This window comes from Cyanistes caeruleus, chromosome 8, assembly GCF_971803275.1.
Source record: "Cyanistes caeruleus chromosome 8, bCyaCae1.hap1.1, whole genome shotgun sequence".
Lineage (NCBI taxonomy): Eukaryota > Metazoa > Chordata > Aves > Passeriformes > Paridae > Cyanistes > Cyanistes caeruleus.
In genome coordinates this window covers 14,108,765-14,127,034 of record NC_141708.1, presented here as the reverse complement: position 1 = coordinate 14,127,034, position 18,270 = coordinate 14,108,765, and the positions used below count along the sequence as shown (strand labels likewise).

The following is an 18,270-nucleotide window of genomic DNA, read 5'->3' as shown; positions in this document are numbered from 1 at the left end:
CCTTGTGTGTCCCTGTCCCAGGGCCCCATGACTGCTGCACAGGTCTGTCCCTACTCCCCTAGACTGCCCCCTCCTCCCCATCCCCTCCCTTTCCCCATGCTCACCCTCGTGGGGCTCTGTGCAGTGTGAAAAGAGATACCCAGCCTGATTCTGTGCCCCCACAGCCTCGCTCACCACTCCAACACAAGAAGATGCAGGGTAGGCAGTGGGGGAAGAAGCGTGAGGTTTATTGAGGAAGGTCTCCATGCAGGGGGGGGCTCCAGCAGGAACATTGAGGCCAGGGCCACCCCACACACACATCATGACGGAGCCAAAAGGAGTCCCACAGGGCAGAGTCCTCCCTCCAGGTCACCAGGAGAGAAATGCCAGCTCGGTTCAGCCCTACATCCAGATAGGAATTCTTCTCCTTGGGGTGCTGGATATCACAGGGACCCTCCTGTTTCCCCCTATCTGACTCTGGACCATGAACCTCCACACCTTGCCACCAGGCCCAGGTGCTCCTTGAGGTCCCCTCTTACAGGCCAGGCTGAGAAATGGGGCACTGGTGGCAGATGCATGCAGGACATATGGGCAGGGGAGGACTCAGCAGTGTGAGAGGAAAGGTCCTCATGGAGCTTCTCCACTGGGCACCCTCCCTGCATTAGGGCAGGTCATGGGGCAGAGTAGGCAGGGGGCTGCTGGCAGCAAGGTACAGACAAACTGTGCCAGGACTGGGCAGGGAGCCTGCCTCACCCATGCCACAGCTCAGCTTCAACTGTGCTGGGCCATGAATGAGCCCAGGGCACATGGCACAGGGGCAGCATCATGCCCAGCACTGCACCTCCCTGCCCTGGACACTGGGCTGGAGAAATACCTGGGTCCAGCTAGGGATGGCAGCAGGTCGTGCAGGGAGCAGAAGCAAGTGCCCAGTGTCATGGCAGTGAAGGATGCTGCTGGAGAGGATGTAGTGCCAGACTGGGGAGGGGGCCAGGGGAGCAGCAATGGGGCAGAGCTGGGGTGAATGCATGGCCCATCATGCAGTAGAAGCAGCACCAGTGCTCTGCCAGGCCCCCTGAATGGTGGCAAGCAGCAGCTGAGCCCACACCACAGCACCAAGAGCAGGGTGCCCTAAGGAGGGGGTGCAGCAAGAGCTGTCAGTGTCTGTGGGCGTGGGGTTAAGTGTGCGTCCCCTGCTTAGCGCTGCCCGAGGCTTTGCCACTCCCAGAGCTCCCCGGTGCCTGGGGACAGGGGCACTGCCAGCTGGGACTGCCCGAGCAGGACAAGCTCCTTTCGCTTGCGGCAGGGGCGGCAGCACCAAGCACACACGGGGGGCTGGAGGAGCCCCTTGGCAAGTTCGGCTCATGGGAAGCACCCGGGATGCCCCAGCACCAGTCCCTACCCACAGCGGGTCCGAGCAGGGGCAGGCCCACTGCGGGGGACAAAGAGCAGATGGGGGTGGGCAGCCTCACTGGGTGCCCCCGGCCTCCCCCTCCTGCTCTCCCTGGGCTCAGAAACGTGTGCTCTGGTAGTGCAGCCTGCGGAGCTCGGAGAGGCCACTGTCCCGGCAGTATGAGTCCCTGCAGGGACTCCCTGCCAGTCACCGGCCCCCCGCCCCGCCGCCACCACCGCTGCTGCTGCTGGAGCTGCCGCTGCTGGAGCTGCCACTGCTGCACCGGTCCTCGTAGATGGAGATCTCGATCTGGGCCCTGCTAAGGATCATCGGTGAGACGGGCCAGCCCAATTGCCCAGCACCCACGCCCAGTCTCCCTTCACCCTTGCCATCCCCCAAGCACCCCGCTGCCCAAAGGATACGACCCTCATGCCACGCTCCAGGGGGTCAGTGAGCAGCAGCCCCCGTGGCGCATAGATCTTCTCATTCTGGTCCTGGATGTACTTGGAGATCTTCTTCAGGACCTGTCAGCACAGAAAGGGACACTCAGGGCCTGCCAGCATTGTTGCCTATGACTGGCCTCTAGTCCCATGTTCCCTGTGACACCCCTGAGCCATCCTCGTGCCCACTGCGAGCTGTGCCCAAAGCCTGAGCCCACCCCTGCACCTCAGCACCTTCTCATAATGTGTCTCCATGCAGAGAAAGATGAAGTAGGCAGTGGCACAGGCCAGGCATCCCTCGAGGTATGAGCTGCCCCCAATCTTCTCTGCCTCAGCATAGAAGCCATTTAAGGTTTTCACGGTTTCCTCAAAAAGTTGTCGCTCAATCTAGGACAGAAACCAGGGTGAAGAGGCATCTGGCCAGGGACTGACTCCCTGTGCCACCTTGTCCCCATTCCTGGGGGCACTTGGAGACCACTGAGCCCTCTCCTCCCTGCCCAGCTGATGCCCCAGCTTGCAGGCCCCTGCCCACCTCCCATCTGTAACCTGCTGAGCCTGCAGCCTTCACCAGAGCGTCCCAGGCCCCAGGAGCACCAAAGCCCTTGCACACCAGCTAAGGCAGCTGTGATTTCATGCACCCAACAGCACTGGCTGGCCCAGGGCCATACAACACCCCATAAACCCCCACACCTTTAGACCTCTCATCCCTCTGAGCCCCCACAGGGCACTGCCATAGGGCACCACCCACCCTGGCAACCTCTCAGACTCCCTACCCGGCTCTCCAGCTCAGGGGGAAACTTTGTCTGGAACTGGCATGTGGTCCCATCACTGTAATCCCGCTGCACAAAGACCTTGGTGGCCAGGGACGCGCTGCGCCGCAGCTCCTGCAGGCTGTGCACCTGGGGGCAGAGGGTGACACGGGGGGGCTGCAGCCAGGGGTGCTGGGCATCCCTACTGCAGGGCTGGAGGTCTGGGGAGCAGCGCCATTCCCACAGTGTCAGGGGCTGCAGGCTGACACAGCCCGGGGCAGGGAGCCCCTAGCACAGGCTGTGTCACACCATGAGCACAGCTTGGCGCTGGAGATGCGAGGCGGGGGGCGAGGGGAGGATGGCAGCGAGGGGAGGATGCTGTGGCAGCCCCCTCCTCGGAATGAGGGTGAGTGCGTGTGCTCTCGCCCCGGGGTGGTGTCTGGTCTCGCCCCCAGTGGTTCCTGCGTGCACGGGTGTGTGTCTCCGGAGGGGACAGGCCCCTGTCCCCAGCAGTGCCCCAGAGCACAGCCAACCCTACAGCTCCCGGCGGGAGGCTGGGAGAGAGCCGAGCAGGAGCAGGGATGGGCAGCGGGGCTGCAGCAGAGGCACAGCGGGTGGGCAGGCTGCAGTGGGGCGTCCTCATGAGCAGGACCGGCAGGCCCGGCAGCAGGTGCTAAGCCCTGACTCCCCACAGGGCGTGAGAGCCCGTGCCAGCCCCAGAGCGCCAGGCTGTGGGGCAGCTCCGGTGGCTGGAGAAGGGGATGGAGGCACCAGATTGTGCAAGGGCGGACATCAGGCCTTTCCCTGAGCTTCCCCAGGCTGACAGGGGGCAACTGGCTGCTCTCTGCCCCACAGACTGTCGGACGCTGTCCCACGTCTGACCCACCGTTTGTGGGAGAAGAATTCCCTGTCCCACAGCCCAACCCAGACACGCGGCAGCCTTCACCAAAGGCAGCCCGCAGCCCCCCTGCAGCCCCACACCCCTTCAGTAACCTCACCGGCCTTTCCGTGCCCACGGAGCCCTCGCAGCCCGCACCCCACACTCCTCTCCTCCCCGCGGACCCCAGCCCCACGCTGTCCCCCTGCAGCAGCGCCCCCCACGCTGCCGGAGCCCGGTCCGTGCCGCGCCCCGGCGGCGGGCAGCGCAGGGCGGGGGAGCTCCGCCGCAGCCGGCCCGGGGCTGCCGTGCCGGGCTGTCCCCGCCGCGCACCCACCTCGGTGGCCATGGCGCGGCGGGCGCCGGGCCGGGCCGTGCCGTGCCGGGGACAGCGGAGCGGAGCGGCGCCGTCTCCCGGGCCGTGCGGGGCCGGGCGCTGTCCGCGGTGCTGCCGAGCCGAGAGGCGGAGGCGGGCCCGGCCGCCCCGTGTGCGCAGCCGCCCGGTCCGCCGCGGCCCGCCCCGAGGCACCGCGGATGGGCGCCTGCCGCCGCCGGCACGGAGCGCCCGCAGGACGCGGCCCCGGAGAGGGGCTGCGAGGGAAGACCGCTGCTGGGCGTCCCGGCGAGTGCCGGACACGGAGATCTTTGGGATGCGGCTGTAGGTCCCTGGCGGGGAAACCTGGCTGCCGAGGCAGCAGACGGTCTGAGCGGCCGTGGGGCTGGCCCGGCAGGGATTTGGGGAGTCGACCGTGGGGCTGGCAGACGGCCGTGCCAAGGGGCTTCATCTGAAGCTGTTTGTTTGCGAAGGACTTGCAGCTGGTGCTGCGATGGGAGCGCGGGCAGACATCAAAGAGCGGAGCAAACGAATTCCCTGTTATCGCTGCCCATTGACAGCTCAATTAGAGCCGCAGAAATGCCAAACGGGTGGGGGAACAGAGGCTCTCCCGAGAGGCGAAGAAGGGGGGCTCTCAGCTGGGGCTGTACCGGGGCAAGGGATGCCGTAGCTGGGCACAGAGCCCCGAGCAGGCAGGAGAGCAGCCAGCCCTTCCCTCAGCACCTGGGCCGAGCTGGAGACAGTGCGGGGCCCTGCCGGAACATCTGCTCTGGCAGCAAACACAGCTCACACACAGCTAACACAGCTAACACACAGCTAACACACAGCTAACACACAGCTAACACACAGCTAACACACAGCTAACACAGCTAACACAGCTAACACACAGCTAACACAGCTAACACACAGCTAACACACAGCTAACACAGCTAACACAGCTAACACAGCTAACACACAGCTAACACACAGCTAACACAGCTAACACAGCTAACACACAGCTAACACACAGCTAACACACAGCTAACACACAGCTAACACACAGCTAACACACAGCTCACACAGCTAACACACAGCTAACACAGCTAACACAGCTAACACACAGCTAACACAGCTAACACAGCTAACACACAGCTAACACACAGCTAACACACAGCTAACACACAGCTAACACACAGCTAACACAGCTAACACAGCTAACACACAGCTAACACACAGCTAACACACAGCTAACACACAGCTAACACAGCTAACACACAGCTAACACACAGCTAACACACAGCTAACACACAGCTAACACACAGCTAACACAGCTAACACACAGCTAACACACAGCTAACACACAGCTAACACAGCTAACACAGCTAACACACAGCTAACACACAGCTAACACACAGCTAACACACAGCTAACACGCAGCTAACACAGCTAACACACAGCTAACACAGCTAACACACAGCTAACACACAGCTAACACAGCTAACACAGCTAACACACAGCTAACACACAGCTAACACACAGCTAACACAGCTAACACACAGCTAACACACAGCTAACACACAGCTAACACACAGCTAACACACAGCTAACACAGCTAACACAGCTAACACAGCTAACACACAGCTAACACACAGCTAACACAGCTAACACACAGCTAACACACAGCTAACACACAGCTAACACAGCTAACACAGCTAACACAGCTAACACACAGCTAACACACAGCTAACACAGCTAACACACAGCTAACACACAGCTAACACACAGCTAACACAGCTAACACACAGCTAACACAGCTAACACACAGCTCACACAGCTAACACACAGCTAACACAGCTAACACACAGCTAACACAGCTAACACAGCTAACACACAGCTAACACACAGCTAACACACAGCTAACACACAGCTAACACACAGCCAACACACAGCTAACACAGCTAACACAGCTAACACACAGCTAACACACAGCTAACACACAGCTAACACACAGCTAACACAGCTAACACACAGCTAACACACAGCTAACACACAGCTAACACACAGCTAACACAGCTAACACACAGCTAACACACAGCTAACACACAGCTAACACACAGCTAACACACAGCTAACACACAGCTAACACACAGCTAACACAGCTAACACACAGCTAACACACAGCTAACACACAGCTAACACACAGCTAACACACAGCTAACACACAGCTAACACAGCTAACACAGCTAACACACAGCTAACACACAGCTAACACACAGCTAACACACAGCTAACACACAGCTAACACACAGCTAACACACAGCTCACACACAGCTAACACACAGCTAACACAGCTAACACACAGCTAACACAGCTAACACACAGCTAACACAGCTAACACACAGCTAACACACAGCTAACACAGCTCACACACAGGTAACACACAGCTAACACAGCTCACACACAGCTAACACACAGCTAACACACAGCTAACACAGCTAACACACAGCTAACACACAGCTAACACACAGCTAACACACAGCTAACACACAGCTCACACACAGCTAACACACAGCTAACACACAGCTAACACAGCTAACACACAGCTAACACACAGCTAACACACAGCTAACACACAGCTAACACAGCTAACACACAGCTAACACACAGCTAACACACAGCTAACACACAGCTAACACAGCTAACACACAGCTAACACACAGCTAACACAGCTAACACAGCTAACACACAGCTAACACACAGCTAACACAGCTAACACACAGCTAACACAGCTAACACACAGCTAACACACAGCTAACACACAGCTAACACACAGCTAACACAGCTAACACACAGCTAACACACAGCTAACACAGCTAACACACAGCTAACACACAGCTAACACACAGCTAACACAGCTAACACAGCTAACACACAGCTAACACACAGCTAACACAGCTAACACAGCTAACACACAGCTAACACAGCTAACACACAGCTAACACACAGCTAACACACAGCTAACACACAGCTAACACAGCTAACACACAGCTAACACAGCTAACACACAGCTAACACACAGCTAACACACAGCTAACACACAGCTAACACACAGCTAACACAGCTAACACAGCTAACACACAGCTAACACACAGCTAACACAGCTAACACAGCTAACACACAGCTCACACACAGCTAACACACAGCTAACACACAGCTAACACACAGCTAACACACAGCTAACACACAGCTAACACAGCTAACACACAGCTAACACAGCTAACACAGCTAACACACAGCTAACACACAGCTAACACACAGCTAACACACAGCTAACACACAGCTAACACACAGCTAACACAGCTAACACACAGCTAACACACAGCTAACACACAGCTAACACAGCTAACACAGCTCACACACAGCTAACACACAGCTAACACACAGCTAACACACAGCTAACACAGCTAACACACAGCTAACACACAGCTAACACACAGCTAACACACAGCTAACACACAGCTAACACACAGCTAACACAGCTAACACACAGCTAACACAGCTAACACACAGCTAACACACAGCTAACACAGCTAACACACAGCTAACACACAGCTAACACACAGCTAACACAGCTAACACACAGCTAACACAGCTAACACAGCTAACACACACCTAACACACACCTAACACACAGCTAACACAGCTAACACACAGCTAACACAGCTAACACACAGCTAACACACACCTAACACACAGCTAACACAGCTAACACACAGCTAACACACAGCTAACACACAGCTAACACACAGCTAACACAGCTAACACAGCTGTCTGCAGCACTAGTGGCTGACTCTGCGAGTCTCCTGCTCCCTGCTCTGAGCACTAGCCCAGACTTTGGGAAGAGTAGAGACAGGGCCTTGGGGTGGTTGGTCAGCAGCCCCCTTTCTCTGGAGGCAGGGTTTGTGACCAAGGGACCAAAGGACAAGTGCAGTCTGGGGTCCCAGCTGCCGAGCTCATCTTTCCCACAGACACAAAGCTATGGATCCCACAGCTTTTGGGGAAACCCTGCCAGCCCTCCAGAGCAGTGAGATACACCCTGCCTCGACGGTGCCACAGAATGATGTGTGAAGTCTGCCATGCACCCCAACACACGCATGCACATTGGCACAGGCACTCGTGCACTCAGACGCCCACATCTGCCTGCACACCCCATGCACCCCAGGCACACACCCAGGTGCACATGCAGTGTGTTAACACACCTAAGCCTGTCCTCAGATGTCCCCAAAATTAGACCATGCATCCCATCTCCTTCCCGTGCTGCATGCCACCGCCACGTCAGTGCTCGCCTGCCGGCCTGGCAGGTCCTGCCGGTTGCCATGGCAATACTGTGCCTGCCAGGAGATGAAGTTTGCTCTCCTATGCTGCAGTGAGGGGCTGAGAGCAGCCGGGGGGATCAGCTCTCCCTGCCATCCACATCCTGTAGTGTTGCCCCAGGGTTGTCTCCTCTAGCTACATCAACCCAGCCCAAGCAAAGGACTTTCAGTTCTTGGCTCCATGTGCCTCATAGGCCATGGACCTGCTGTCTGCATGTGTCAAGGAGTATCCTTTGGTGGGACATCACCCCACCATAGGAAGCTGCCTTCTGCCAGCCATACTGCCCAGGACTGAGCCTTGTCCAATGGCAGGCATGACACAGACCTGTCCCAAAGCGCTGCCCATCACCACACAGACCCAGCCCTGCCTGTATTGCCTGCAGACCCCGGCACCTCCAGAGCCCACTGGGGTCTGCCAGCTCCCCCATGCAGGGTGTGGCATCATGGGCTTTCCAGTTTTAGCCAGAGCAGGGACAGGCCCAGCTGGTTTCCATGCAGAAGGAACAGGCTGGTGCTATCTCATGCCATGCTGTGCTATGGCTTCCAGCAGGGCAGGGCAGAGGTGGAAGGGGGCTGGCACAGACAATGGAATGCCAGGCAGTAGGAGCAGGGACAGCAGGGGCTCAGGGCAGCTTCAATGTGCTGCCCTCCCCAGACCACTGCACTGTGAGGGGTCCTGGCAGGTCTCTGACCCTTCTGCTCCATCCACTTGGCCCAGAGGGGAGGTTTTTCAAGCTGCTCAGCAGCAGGGATACGCATGGCTGGTGCCAGAGCTGCCTTTACTCCCCTGCCTGGCTCTTCCCTTGCAGCTGGAGTGAGGCAGCTCTAACCTTTCTTGCAGACAGACCCTGCAGATCTCTCCTTGCCCCTGGCCCTGGTTAACCTCCCGGAGGCCCTGCCCCAGGCCCTGTGGGACAGACATGGGGCACACTTGGTACCGCTATGGCCAGCCCTCACCAGACAATGTGCCTGTGCCCATCACACCACAGCATGGCCCAGCAGTGCCCCTGCTGCAACCCCTGCACTTGACTCCCAGACCAGGACCAGGGGCCGTCCCTAGTGTGTCTCTGGGTGCATGGTGCTGCACCTCATCCCAGCATCTCAATCCTCCCTGCACTACAAGGGTGACCAGGGGCCATGGAAGACAGCTGGAGGCTGCAACCAGCCTGGGATCAAGCTCTGGGGCTCCATTCTGCACCCACTGCCTGCTGAGCCCCTCTGCACCCTGTTAGAGCTGTCAGCAGCTCCAGCTCTGCTTCAAAGGGGCCACAGAAGGGCCTGGCAGCTGTTTCTCCTAGCACTGGAAGTGCTTTCAGTAATGGTGAGGAGCATGAGCTCACCATCCCAGTGAGGACAACGGTGACATTTGGGAGGCACAAACACAGCGTGATTAGCTGATAACCTTTCCTGAGAGATCCCAGGTGTGTGCACCTGGGGGGGGAAAGGGAGGGGGACGAGGCCCCCACACTGTGAGCCTTTGGAAAACAGCTCCAAATGCCCCAGCCTGCCCCTTGACACAGGACATGGAGAGTGCCCCAAACTGGGGCCAACTGACCCTACAGACCGGGCACCCTGAGTGTGGACACCCCTCTGTGGCACCTGTGGTCCAGCTGTGCCCATCTGAAGGGGTGGTTCTAGGACCCCCATCGCACTGGGGCAGCCCCCCAGCACATCCCACAGGAGTCCCCAGGCGCTGGGAGACACAGCATCCTCCCTGCACACAGAGGAGTGTTAGCTCTGCAAGCAGAGGAGGATGTGGTTTCAGAGCAAGGTGCCAAGGTCTGCCATTGGCAAAGGTGCCGGCTGGGAGCAGGGACTGTGCGAGGATTGCTCCCACACCGCGATGGGGCCGTGCTGGGAGCAGACGTGGTGGGGCGGACAAACAGCGCTGCAGAGAAGGTTCCCCATGCACGGTGCCATGCTGTGAGGGAAAGGGACTCCTCCTCAGAGGGTCCGCACATGCGACATGCCCCCTCCCTGCCCTGCTGAGTAGGACCAAATGCCGGGGGCCAGGCTCGGGGTGTCCGGCAGTGAACAGGGAGGGTCTGTGTGCAAGCTGGCAGGAACTGGGCAGGGCCAGGAGGTGCTGGGTGGGGGCTGGGAGGGCGGCAGGGCAGTCTCGGCTCCGCAGCTGGGCCGGGAGCGCTGCCAGCACATTCCTGGGGCTGCCGGGCAGCGGGAGTGTGTGTGGGCGCAGGGCAAGGGCACGGCAATTGCTGACCCTCCCTACTGCCCACCCCGATGGTCCCACATTACCCCCGGGCAACCTCGACCCCACGGTGTCCCCAGTCATGCCCCAACCTCCCGCGGCCACTCCCAGGCAGGACCACCCGCACGGAGCCGTGCTGCCGGCCCAGGGCGCTCTCTCCGGAGAGCTGCTGGATGCCATGGGACAAGTGTCCCTGCACGGACAGTCCCAGCGTGCCGTCCCCTCCTGGCACTCTCTGCATGCCACCCCGCTGTGCTGTCCTCTCCCAAAGGCCCCTGCCCACACTGCTGCAGCCCAGGAACCAGTACGGGACTGGGGCAGGAAGGATGAGAGGATGGGGAAAGAGGAGGATGGGAGGGAGCCCACTCAGGCCACCCACCCAGGCCCAGGCGATGCACCCCTGCTGACAGGAGCAAGGTCGGTAGCACCCAAAGCTGCGGCAGGAGAGTGGGTGTGAGGGAACACAAGGATGGAAGGAGGCGGCCGGGACCCTGCTCAGCTTCTCATTTCCTGGGAGTCTCCTGCTTCCCTGGCTCGGATCTGCTCTGCGCTACAACCAGGCACGGGTCCTCCAGAGGGAGGGTCAGGAGTGTGGAGGGAGCACCCGCAGGGGCTGTGCTCTTACCGTGCCACCCTGGCCGGCTGTGCCCGAGGTCCCCACCGCAGAGGGGACAGCCCCCATGGCCCCGCTTCCGTTCTCGCTGCCGTGACAAGTGGCACGGGCAGTGACACAAGCGGTGGCACAGCCAGCTTTCTGGAGTGACAAGAGCAAGTGTCAGTCTCACAGGCAGCTGCATGGGTGCAGAACGGGGATGTGGGCACTGGAGCGGCCTGCGCAGACAAGACGCAGGGAAAGGTGCCGGCTACAGCTGTCTTGGGTCCGTCCCCTTCTCCGGGGTACAGCCCAGCCTGGGACATCCTGGGTGGGAAAGGGTTAAGGAAGCACCGCGAGTGCGGCAGGGACTCCCCAGAGCAGAGGCACAGTCTCAGCTCGGAGGTAAGGCTGCCAGGACACCCCACCGGGGACGAACAGGGGACAGACACCGCTCTCCTGGGGCCAGCCCTGCTCCCCGCAGGGTGGCCAGGGGTGACTCAGGGCTCTAATGAAGGCATCGTGACAGATGAAGGGATTGGGGCAGCGTGCAGGGAGACCCTTGCTCAGCGCCAGCCTCGCCAGCCCCCTCACCTTCATCTGCTGTGGTGCCAGCTGGCACAGAGTGCTCAGCACCCCCAACACCTTCCTGGGAGGAACTAGGGATTACAGACGCCAGAGTGGGCTGTGGGATGGGGCAGGCTGAAAGCCAGGAGCTGGTCCATGATCAAAAGCAGGACAGTGCTGGCAGTGCCACGGGAACAGCGCAGGGACATGGCACAGCCGCGACTGTGCCCAGCATCGGCACGCTGGCAGCTGCACTCTGCACACCCAGCCTCCCTCTGCCTCTGCTCCCAGCCCCTTCCCAGCCCAGCTCCCATGGCAATTACACCCAGCCCAAGCCCATCCATCACGGATTAGCTATTTTCTATCAGCGTTTATCTCCAGACAATCTTACTCCTGCCATGACAGCCTGATACCTCGATCACCCTCCCTCCTGCTACCAGGCAGCCCTGATAACAGGCTGCTGTATCTTATCGGGCTCCCCGGCAGTTACACATTAATGGTGCCATCTCCGGGGCTTGGCTGGGCTGGGATGAACCCAGCCCACCCTGGGGCTGGAAGTGAGCATCACTGGGTGATGCAGTGGTGGCTGCTGAGCACAGAGGGCATGGGCAGGGCGGGCAGGCTACAGGGAAGGGCAGGCTGTACAGCTGAGGCTCCTAGCACTGCCCCAAAGCAGAAGGACCCCACCAGGTCCCTGCCCCCAGCCCAGGGCAAAGAGCAGCTGCTATCACTGCCCGCACTGGACTGTTTGCTCTATCGCCCATTAACAGAGCTGCCTTATCCGGTGGGCAGGGGCCAGCGGCAGCCCAAAGCCCGTTGGCCAGGCAGGGGCATCGATCATGGGAAAGGGAGGGGTGCCCCAGATAACCCCTGCAGACAAATGGGTTTCTAATGGGGTCTTAAGCCTTGCACCCCCCATCTCCAAGGGAATGGGGGAATGTCATCCGGGCAGGACCCTCACATCCCTTGGGCTCTAGCTTTGCCCACAACCTGAGCACTGGCAGAGCCTGGGTGAAGGCCCTCTGGTGGAAGGTGTAGTCCCAGCTCTGCCTGTGCCAGCAGACCATGGACTGCCCGAGGTGCATGCTGGCAGAACTATCCATGAGGAATAAGGACCCCATGCCCATGGCATCGCCTCGCTGATGGCACACCTGGCACCTGGGTACAGCAGCCCTCCCAGGGTTGCAGCATGAAGCTTCTAGGGTGTCCTCTTCCTTAAACCCCTGCACCCCAAGCATATTGTCTTGGGAGAAAAGAGTGGGGTGGCACAGGGTGTGAACCAGGGTCCCCTGCCCCGTGACACAGCACGCCTCTGGGGTGCCAGGTGGGATGGGGGCAGCGGGACTGGTGAATAACGGGGATAACTTGTGATCACAACACATCGCCATGGGACGGGCGAGCCAGCCCTACTAGAGAGCATCACCCTAGGGGCACACAGAGCCAGGGAGGGCTGTGGGGGTGCACGCAGAGGGGCTCCTTGGGAGGGCGAGGGGCATGGAGCACCATGTACCGGGGAAGGAGGGAAGGAGGGAGGTGGCAGCGGGGTGGGCAGATTAGGGGGAGCCGGGGGCCAGCCCCGGGGGGCCCGGCAGGCAGAGCAGATTGGCTGCCGGCGAGGTCTCCAGCCTCCTTAGAAAGGGCAGGAGCGTGGGAGGCGCTAAGGGAGCAGGCAGGGTGCCGAGCCACGCTCCCGTCCCGCTCTGCAGCCGCGGCCGGCGGGCAGCGGCGATGCCGCGGGCGGGCAGCCCCCCGGGCTGCCGGGGTACGGCGCTGCTGGCCCTGGCGCTGGCCCTGGCAGGGTCCCTGGGCGGCGGGCAGCACTACGACTACTATGGGTGGCAGCCCGAGAGCCTGCCCCACGGGCGCTTCTACGGGCGGGAGCCGCAGTGCCTCGACATCCCGCCCGACATGCAGCTCTGCCGCGACGTGGGCTACAAGCGCATGCGGCTGCCCAACCTGCTGGAACACGAGACCATGGCCGAGGCCAAGCAGCAGGCTGGCAGCTGGGTGCCCCTGCTCGCCAAGCAGTGCCACACCGACACCCAGCTCTTCCTCTGCTCCCTCTTCGCCCCCGTCTGCCTTGACCGGCCCGTCTACCCCTGCCGCTCCCTCTGTGAGGTGGTACGGGACTCCTGTGCCCCTGTCATGGAGTCCTACGGCTTCCCCTGGCCTGAGATGCTGCAGTGTGGCAAGTTCCCCTCTGACCACGAGCTCTGCATCGCCGTCCAGTTTGGGAACAGCAAAGCCACGCCACCACCAGGTAAGTGGGAAGGGTACTGCAATGGGATGGGAATGCATGTGGAGCCCCTGCACAACCCAGGACACTGGTGTTGGCCAAGGACTCTCTGCAACAGGGCAGGAGCAGGCAAAGTATCAGCTTTGTCTGGGCATCACTCAGTGCCCAGGAGCACTGGGCTCCCAGCTGCCTGCACAGAACTGCGGCAGGAGAAGGAAGAACATGGGATGAGGTGGGAGCCACTGGCGGATCAGTCACAGTGCTGCGTCCCTCTCCTCCCACTGAGTCCCATGTCAGCAGCGAGGGAGCATGCTGCAGCTGCGGGTGTCAGCCCCACACTGCTGCTGCAGGGTGGCTGTCCCCTCAGGCGGGAGAGGGGACATCACCCAAAGGCAGCCTAGCGTCAGGATCCGGGCTGTAACAGCCTTCAGCCTGGAGCCACCCTTACTCTTGCTGTGCTCCAAAGTTCCTCCATCTGATGGGAGGGTATCCCCATGTCTCTTCCCCTCCGGGGGATGACCCTGGCCAGCAAGGTGCTCTGCGCCTCCCCACATCACTCCAGCTACCTAGGGAGCAGAGGAGCTGCTGGGGCTCTCCCAACTGTGTCCCCAAGGAGCTGGCCCAGGTGACAAGTACCAGCAGCAGGAAGCTGTGACAGTAACTGGTCTCTCACCGCAGTGTCCAAGATCTGCACCCAGTGTGAGATGGAGCACAAGGCAGATGGCATGATGGAGCAGATGTGCTCCAGTGACTTTGGTGAGTGCTGGGGTCTTCTTCCCAGCTCCCCTGGACAAGGGTCTGCCTCCCCTAGGTCTGACAGCTGGGGTGGGAGTTGGCCAGAGGGCAGGGTTGCCCCATGGGAGAGCCCTGAGCCATTCCCTTGGACTCTTCATGCATGGGATGGGTGCACCACAGGAGAACACACTGGTAGGGGAGAGGCAGAATGGGACATTTGGGAGGGTCACTGGGAGCCTCTGCTGGACCCCTCCCCAACAGCCCCTTTCCCCTCCCCACACAGTAACTTCCCCAGAGACCCAACCCAGGGATGGGCTGCACCCTGTCCTGCACAGGTGCCTGGCCTAGACCCTCCCCAGCAGTGCTCCCTTCCCCCAACCGTGCCCCACGGCTGCCCCACACAGTGGTGAAAATGCGCATCAAGGAGATGACGGAGGAGAACGGGGAGCGGCGGCTGGTGGCTGCTCAGAAGAAGAAGGTGCTGAAACTGGGCCCGCTGAAGCGCAAGGACACCAAGAAGATGGTGCTGCACATGAGGAACGCGGGTGCCTGCCCCTGCCCCCAGCTTGACAGCCTCAGTGGCAGCTTCCTGGTCATGGGCCGCAAGGTGGGCGGTCGCCTGCTCCTCCTGGCCATCTACCCCTGGCAGAAGCACAACAAGGAGATGAAGTTTGCGGTCAAGTTCATGTTCTCCTACCCGTGCCCGCTCTACCACCCCCTCCTCTACGGGGCTGGGCAGCACTAGGGCTTTGCCCATGTTATTTCCCAGAACTCCTGCACTTGCCCAGCATCCCACCCCTGGCCTCCCTGGCTGCACCCCAGGACCTCAGCTCTGCTCACCTCAGCCCCTTGGTTGTGCCCCAGAACTCAGCTCTGCACCTGCAGGAATCCCTGCTGTGTTTGTGAGAGCCCTGATCCACAGCCAGGACCCCTGCCTCCTCCTGAGAGCCCTGCTCTGTACCCCTGGGACCCCTGTTCTGCTCCAAGGGCCCCCATCCCTGGCCAGAAGCTTAGTGTGGACCCAGGACCCTTGTTCTGCAGCTTGTGAGCCCTGGCCTGCACCAGAGACCCTTATCTACTCCCAGGTTCCCTGCCCAGAAGCACAGAGACTCATGCTTTCATTTAGGATCCCTGCTTGGCCCTCCTGTCTACACCTGGGACCCCTACCCTGCACCCATGACCTTTACCCAGCTCACTCATGATATGCCACACACCTTCAGCCCCCCAATCCCTATTCCAGCCCACCAACACATCCTATGCCCTCCCCTGGAGCTCACATCCAGCCCTGGATTATGTCACCTCCACAGAGACCCAGCTCAGCCAGGTCCCTCTTATCCCTCTTTTCCCACAGACTGACCCCCTCAAGACCAAGTGGCCAGAGCAGCCAGCACAAACCCTTTCTGGGCTCCCCCACTCCCCACACGGTGTGAGGGGGGGCCCACTTCCAAGCACCCCAGACCACCCCTACCGCATCCCTCACACACCCCTGATGTGACCCAGCCACGCACCCCTTGCCCATCAACACCACAGTAAATTATTCCACCTCAGAGAAGTCTGTGTGCCACTCACTGCAGTTCACGGGTAAGAGCCCCTTGGGGCTCCCTCAGGGACCCCAGAAGAATGGGAGGGGGGGGGGGTCTCAGTCCTGCCCACTGAGTGAGGCAGCCTGAGGGAGCAAGGTCACCTCAGGATCTGGCTCTAGCCCTAAGGTTCTTCAGGTGCTGTGCCCAGAGCCTGAACCTGGGCAGTCCAGCCAAGCCAAGGGATGTGGTCCCTAGTGCTCACAGGCATCACTGGAGACTCAGGCACCCCTGCCACTCCAGGGAGCCTGCGAGGGCAGCTGGATGAGTAGGGTGGCGGGACAGGGCCATCACCGCTGCTGGAGCCTCACAGTGGGGTTTGGCAGTGGTTTGCCAGGGAGGTTTCTTCTTTCATCACCCCAGAGGATAAATCCATGGTATGGGACCTCCCAGCACTTACGAGAAGCCTGGCACTGAGCATCATAGGGGACAGATACTGGATCAGGCAGCCTCCAAAACCCTGTCTTCCCCACCCCATATCATCTGAAAGTCATCTCTGCAGCTCCCTGCCAGCTCTGCTTGGCTGACAGACTTCCCATGCCACAACCTCTAGCCTCCTCCAAAAAGATTCCGAGGGCCACCCACCTGCACTAGCCAGCACCTTCTCAAAAGCCCAAGGACCAGGACAGCCCTCAGCCCAGCCCTCTGATGGCAGCAGGGGCTGTCCCTTAGCTCAGCCCGACTCCCCCAGCTGCCCCCAATCCCAGCTGGCAAGGGGGCACCCTGAACAAGACACGTTTATTCAGTGTACTTGTATCCACCCATCCCAAAGGGCGAGAGGGGCCCGAAGGTGGCCGCCAGGATATTTACCCAGTGCTTGGCTGCCTGACACTGTGTCTTCTCTTCGGAGCTGGCCCGGCATCAGGGAGCCTCCTGGGACAAAAAGGAAATTGATCCTGCAGGATGTCTGCACCCACCCTCTTCTGGCTGACAAGAACACTGCACACCTGCCCTTCTCTGGGGTGTCCTCTTCTCCCTCTGCCCTCCTTGGGCATGGCCCTGGCCCCACTGGTCAGCCTCCAGAGCCCCAGATCTCCTGCTCTGACCAGGGAGAAGTGCCTGTGCCCCTGCCCCGCAGCCAGCCAGGAATCTGGGGCAGCCAGCCCCTGCCCTAGCCTCACACCAGGAGCAGGCACTCCTCCCTGGCCACTGGGAAAAAAATCACATATTATTAGACGGTATGTTCAGAGCTTGACTGCTGAGCACACTTCCATAAGAACAAACACTGTCGATTACGTTTTATTGCAAAACTTAAAAAGCATAAATAAAACCCCATCTCCCACAGCCTAAGTTTATCTGTAGCCCTTTGTATTCTGTGTCATTAGCATCTTCCCAGAGAGTGTTCACACATACATGGCCATAGTGCTCACTGCTCCCAGTGTTTTCTCCAGAAGTACAAGTAACTCCTCTGCCTCCCACAGTCAGCTGTCTGAGCAAGCTGACCCCTCCCAGCCCAGCAATAACCCCATTGCAGACACCCTCACAAACACCCACAGCTCTTGGGGTGCTACACAGCCCCCCTCTCCAATGTTACACCCGCTCCACTGCCCCCACTAACTGCTCAGCCCTCTGCACACCAGTCCCCTGCACACCCAGCACAAGCCAGACATCCTCATCAGCAAATGCCAAGCCCAGCTTTTCTCAATTTCCATCTGGAAAGGAGTTTATGAGCCCACAGCCAAGATAGGTGTTTAGGCTGCTTACCCCATAGAAGCTCCCACACTGGTGGGACATAGAGCCTGTAGCAAGGTCTGGGCTCCAGCAACTTCTCAGACTGGTGGGTGTCACAGCCTGGTGGGCACTGGCCCCCCAGATTCCCTGGCTTGGGGGAAGCTGCAGCTGGCTGGCAGCGACCCAGGCCATGGCTGTTCCCAGCTGCACAGCAGCCAGGGTCACATTCCTGGGATAGCTGGGAGCTTTGCTGTTCACACAAGGAAAGGTCATCGTTGTGCACACAGGCAGCTGGTGGGATCACCACCCGGGGAGGGCAGGGGAAGGAGCAGCCGTGGGAGGCAGAGGAAGCTCAGTAGCTCCTGTCAGAGCTGAGGTGCTCTCTGGCCCCAGCCCAGCAGGATCCAGCCCTGGCACAGCTGACAGGCAGCTGCACACAGCTCTGAGCAGGGGGCAAACAAGGCTACAGCAGGAGAGATGAGAATTCCAGTAAAACGTGGAGAGCTGGTGGCATAGGAACACCATTTCTCCAGGAACATCGGCAGGATAGCAGGGCCAA

The 18,270-nt window shown here is 60.0% G+C and overlaps 2 protein-coding genes across 5 annotated transcripts; one reads left to right on the top strand and one right to left on the bottom strand.

Annotated features, from left to right (window-relative positions):
* Window positions 1-201: 201 nt before the first annotated feature.
* GOLGA7B (golgin A7 family member B) lies at window positions 202-18,113 on the bottom strand. 4 transcript variants are annotated; one of them, XM_086901326.1, is made up of 5 exons: window positions 17,745-18,113; window positions 2,583-2,708; window positions 2,044-2,196; window positions 1,792-1,893; window positions 202-1,678 (listed from the first exon to the last, which is right to left on the bottom strand). In XM_086901326.1, exons 1-5 carry the CDS (start codon window positions 17,982-17,984, stop codon window positions 1,577-1,579), a joined length of 723 nt encoding a protein of 240 aa, XP_086757452.1. In that variant the 5' UTR covers window positions 17,985-18,113; the 3' UTR covers window positions 202-1,576. The 4 variants fall into 4 exon arrangements, with proteins under 4 accessions (XP_086757452.1, XP_086757454.1, XP_086757455.1 ...); XM_086901328.1 differs by lacking the exon at window positions 17,745-18,113 and adding an exon at window positions 10,956-11,035; XM_086901329.1 differs by lacking the exon at window positions 17,745-18,113 and adding an exon at window positions 3,773-3,915.
* Window positions 13,156-17,324, top strand: SFRP5 (secreted frizzled related protein 5). The gene is made up of 3 exons (XM_086901321.1): window positions 13,156-13,749; window positions 14,404-14,481; window positions 14,865-17,324. Exons 1-3 carry the CDS (start codon window positions 13,218-13,220, stop codon window positions 15,203-15,205), a joined length of 951 nt encoding a protein of 316 aa, XP_086757447.1. The 5' UTR covers window positions 13,156-13,217; the 3' UTR covers window positions 15,206-17,324.
* Window positions 18,114-18,270: the final 157 nt, after the last annotated feature.

What these genes read in the sequence shown, in the direction of transcription:
- SFRP5 (XM_086901321.1), top strand. Translation starts at nt 13,218, where the DNA reads ATGCCGCGGGCGGGCAGCCCCCCGGGCTGCCGGGGTACGGCGCTGCTG. An exon ending in CAAAGCCACGCCACCACCAG is followed by an intron (nt 13,750 to 14,403) that starts GTAAGTGGGAAG and finishes CTCTCACCGCAG; the next exon opens with TGTCCAAGATCTGCACCCAG. An exon ending in GATGTGCTCCAGTGACTTTG is followed by an intron (nt 14,482 to 14,864) that starts GTGAGTGCTGGG and finishes TGCCCCACACAG; the next exon opens with TGGTGAAAATGCGCATCAAG.
- GOLGA7B (XM_086901326.1), bottom strand. Translation starts at nt 17,984, where the DNA reads ATGACCTTTCCTTGTGTGAACAGCAAAGCTCCCAGCTATCCCAGGAAT. An exon ending in CCCCTGAGCTGGAGAGCCGG is followed by an intron (nt 2,197 to 2,582) that starts GTAGGGAGTCTG and finishes TTTCTGTCCTAG; the next exon opens with ATTGAGCGACAACTTTTTGA. An exon ending in TGGAGCGTGGCATGAGGGTC is followed by an intron (nt 1,679 to 1,791) that starts GTATCCTTTGGG and finishes AGCAGGGCCCAG; the next exon opens with ATCGAGATCTCCATCTACGA.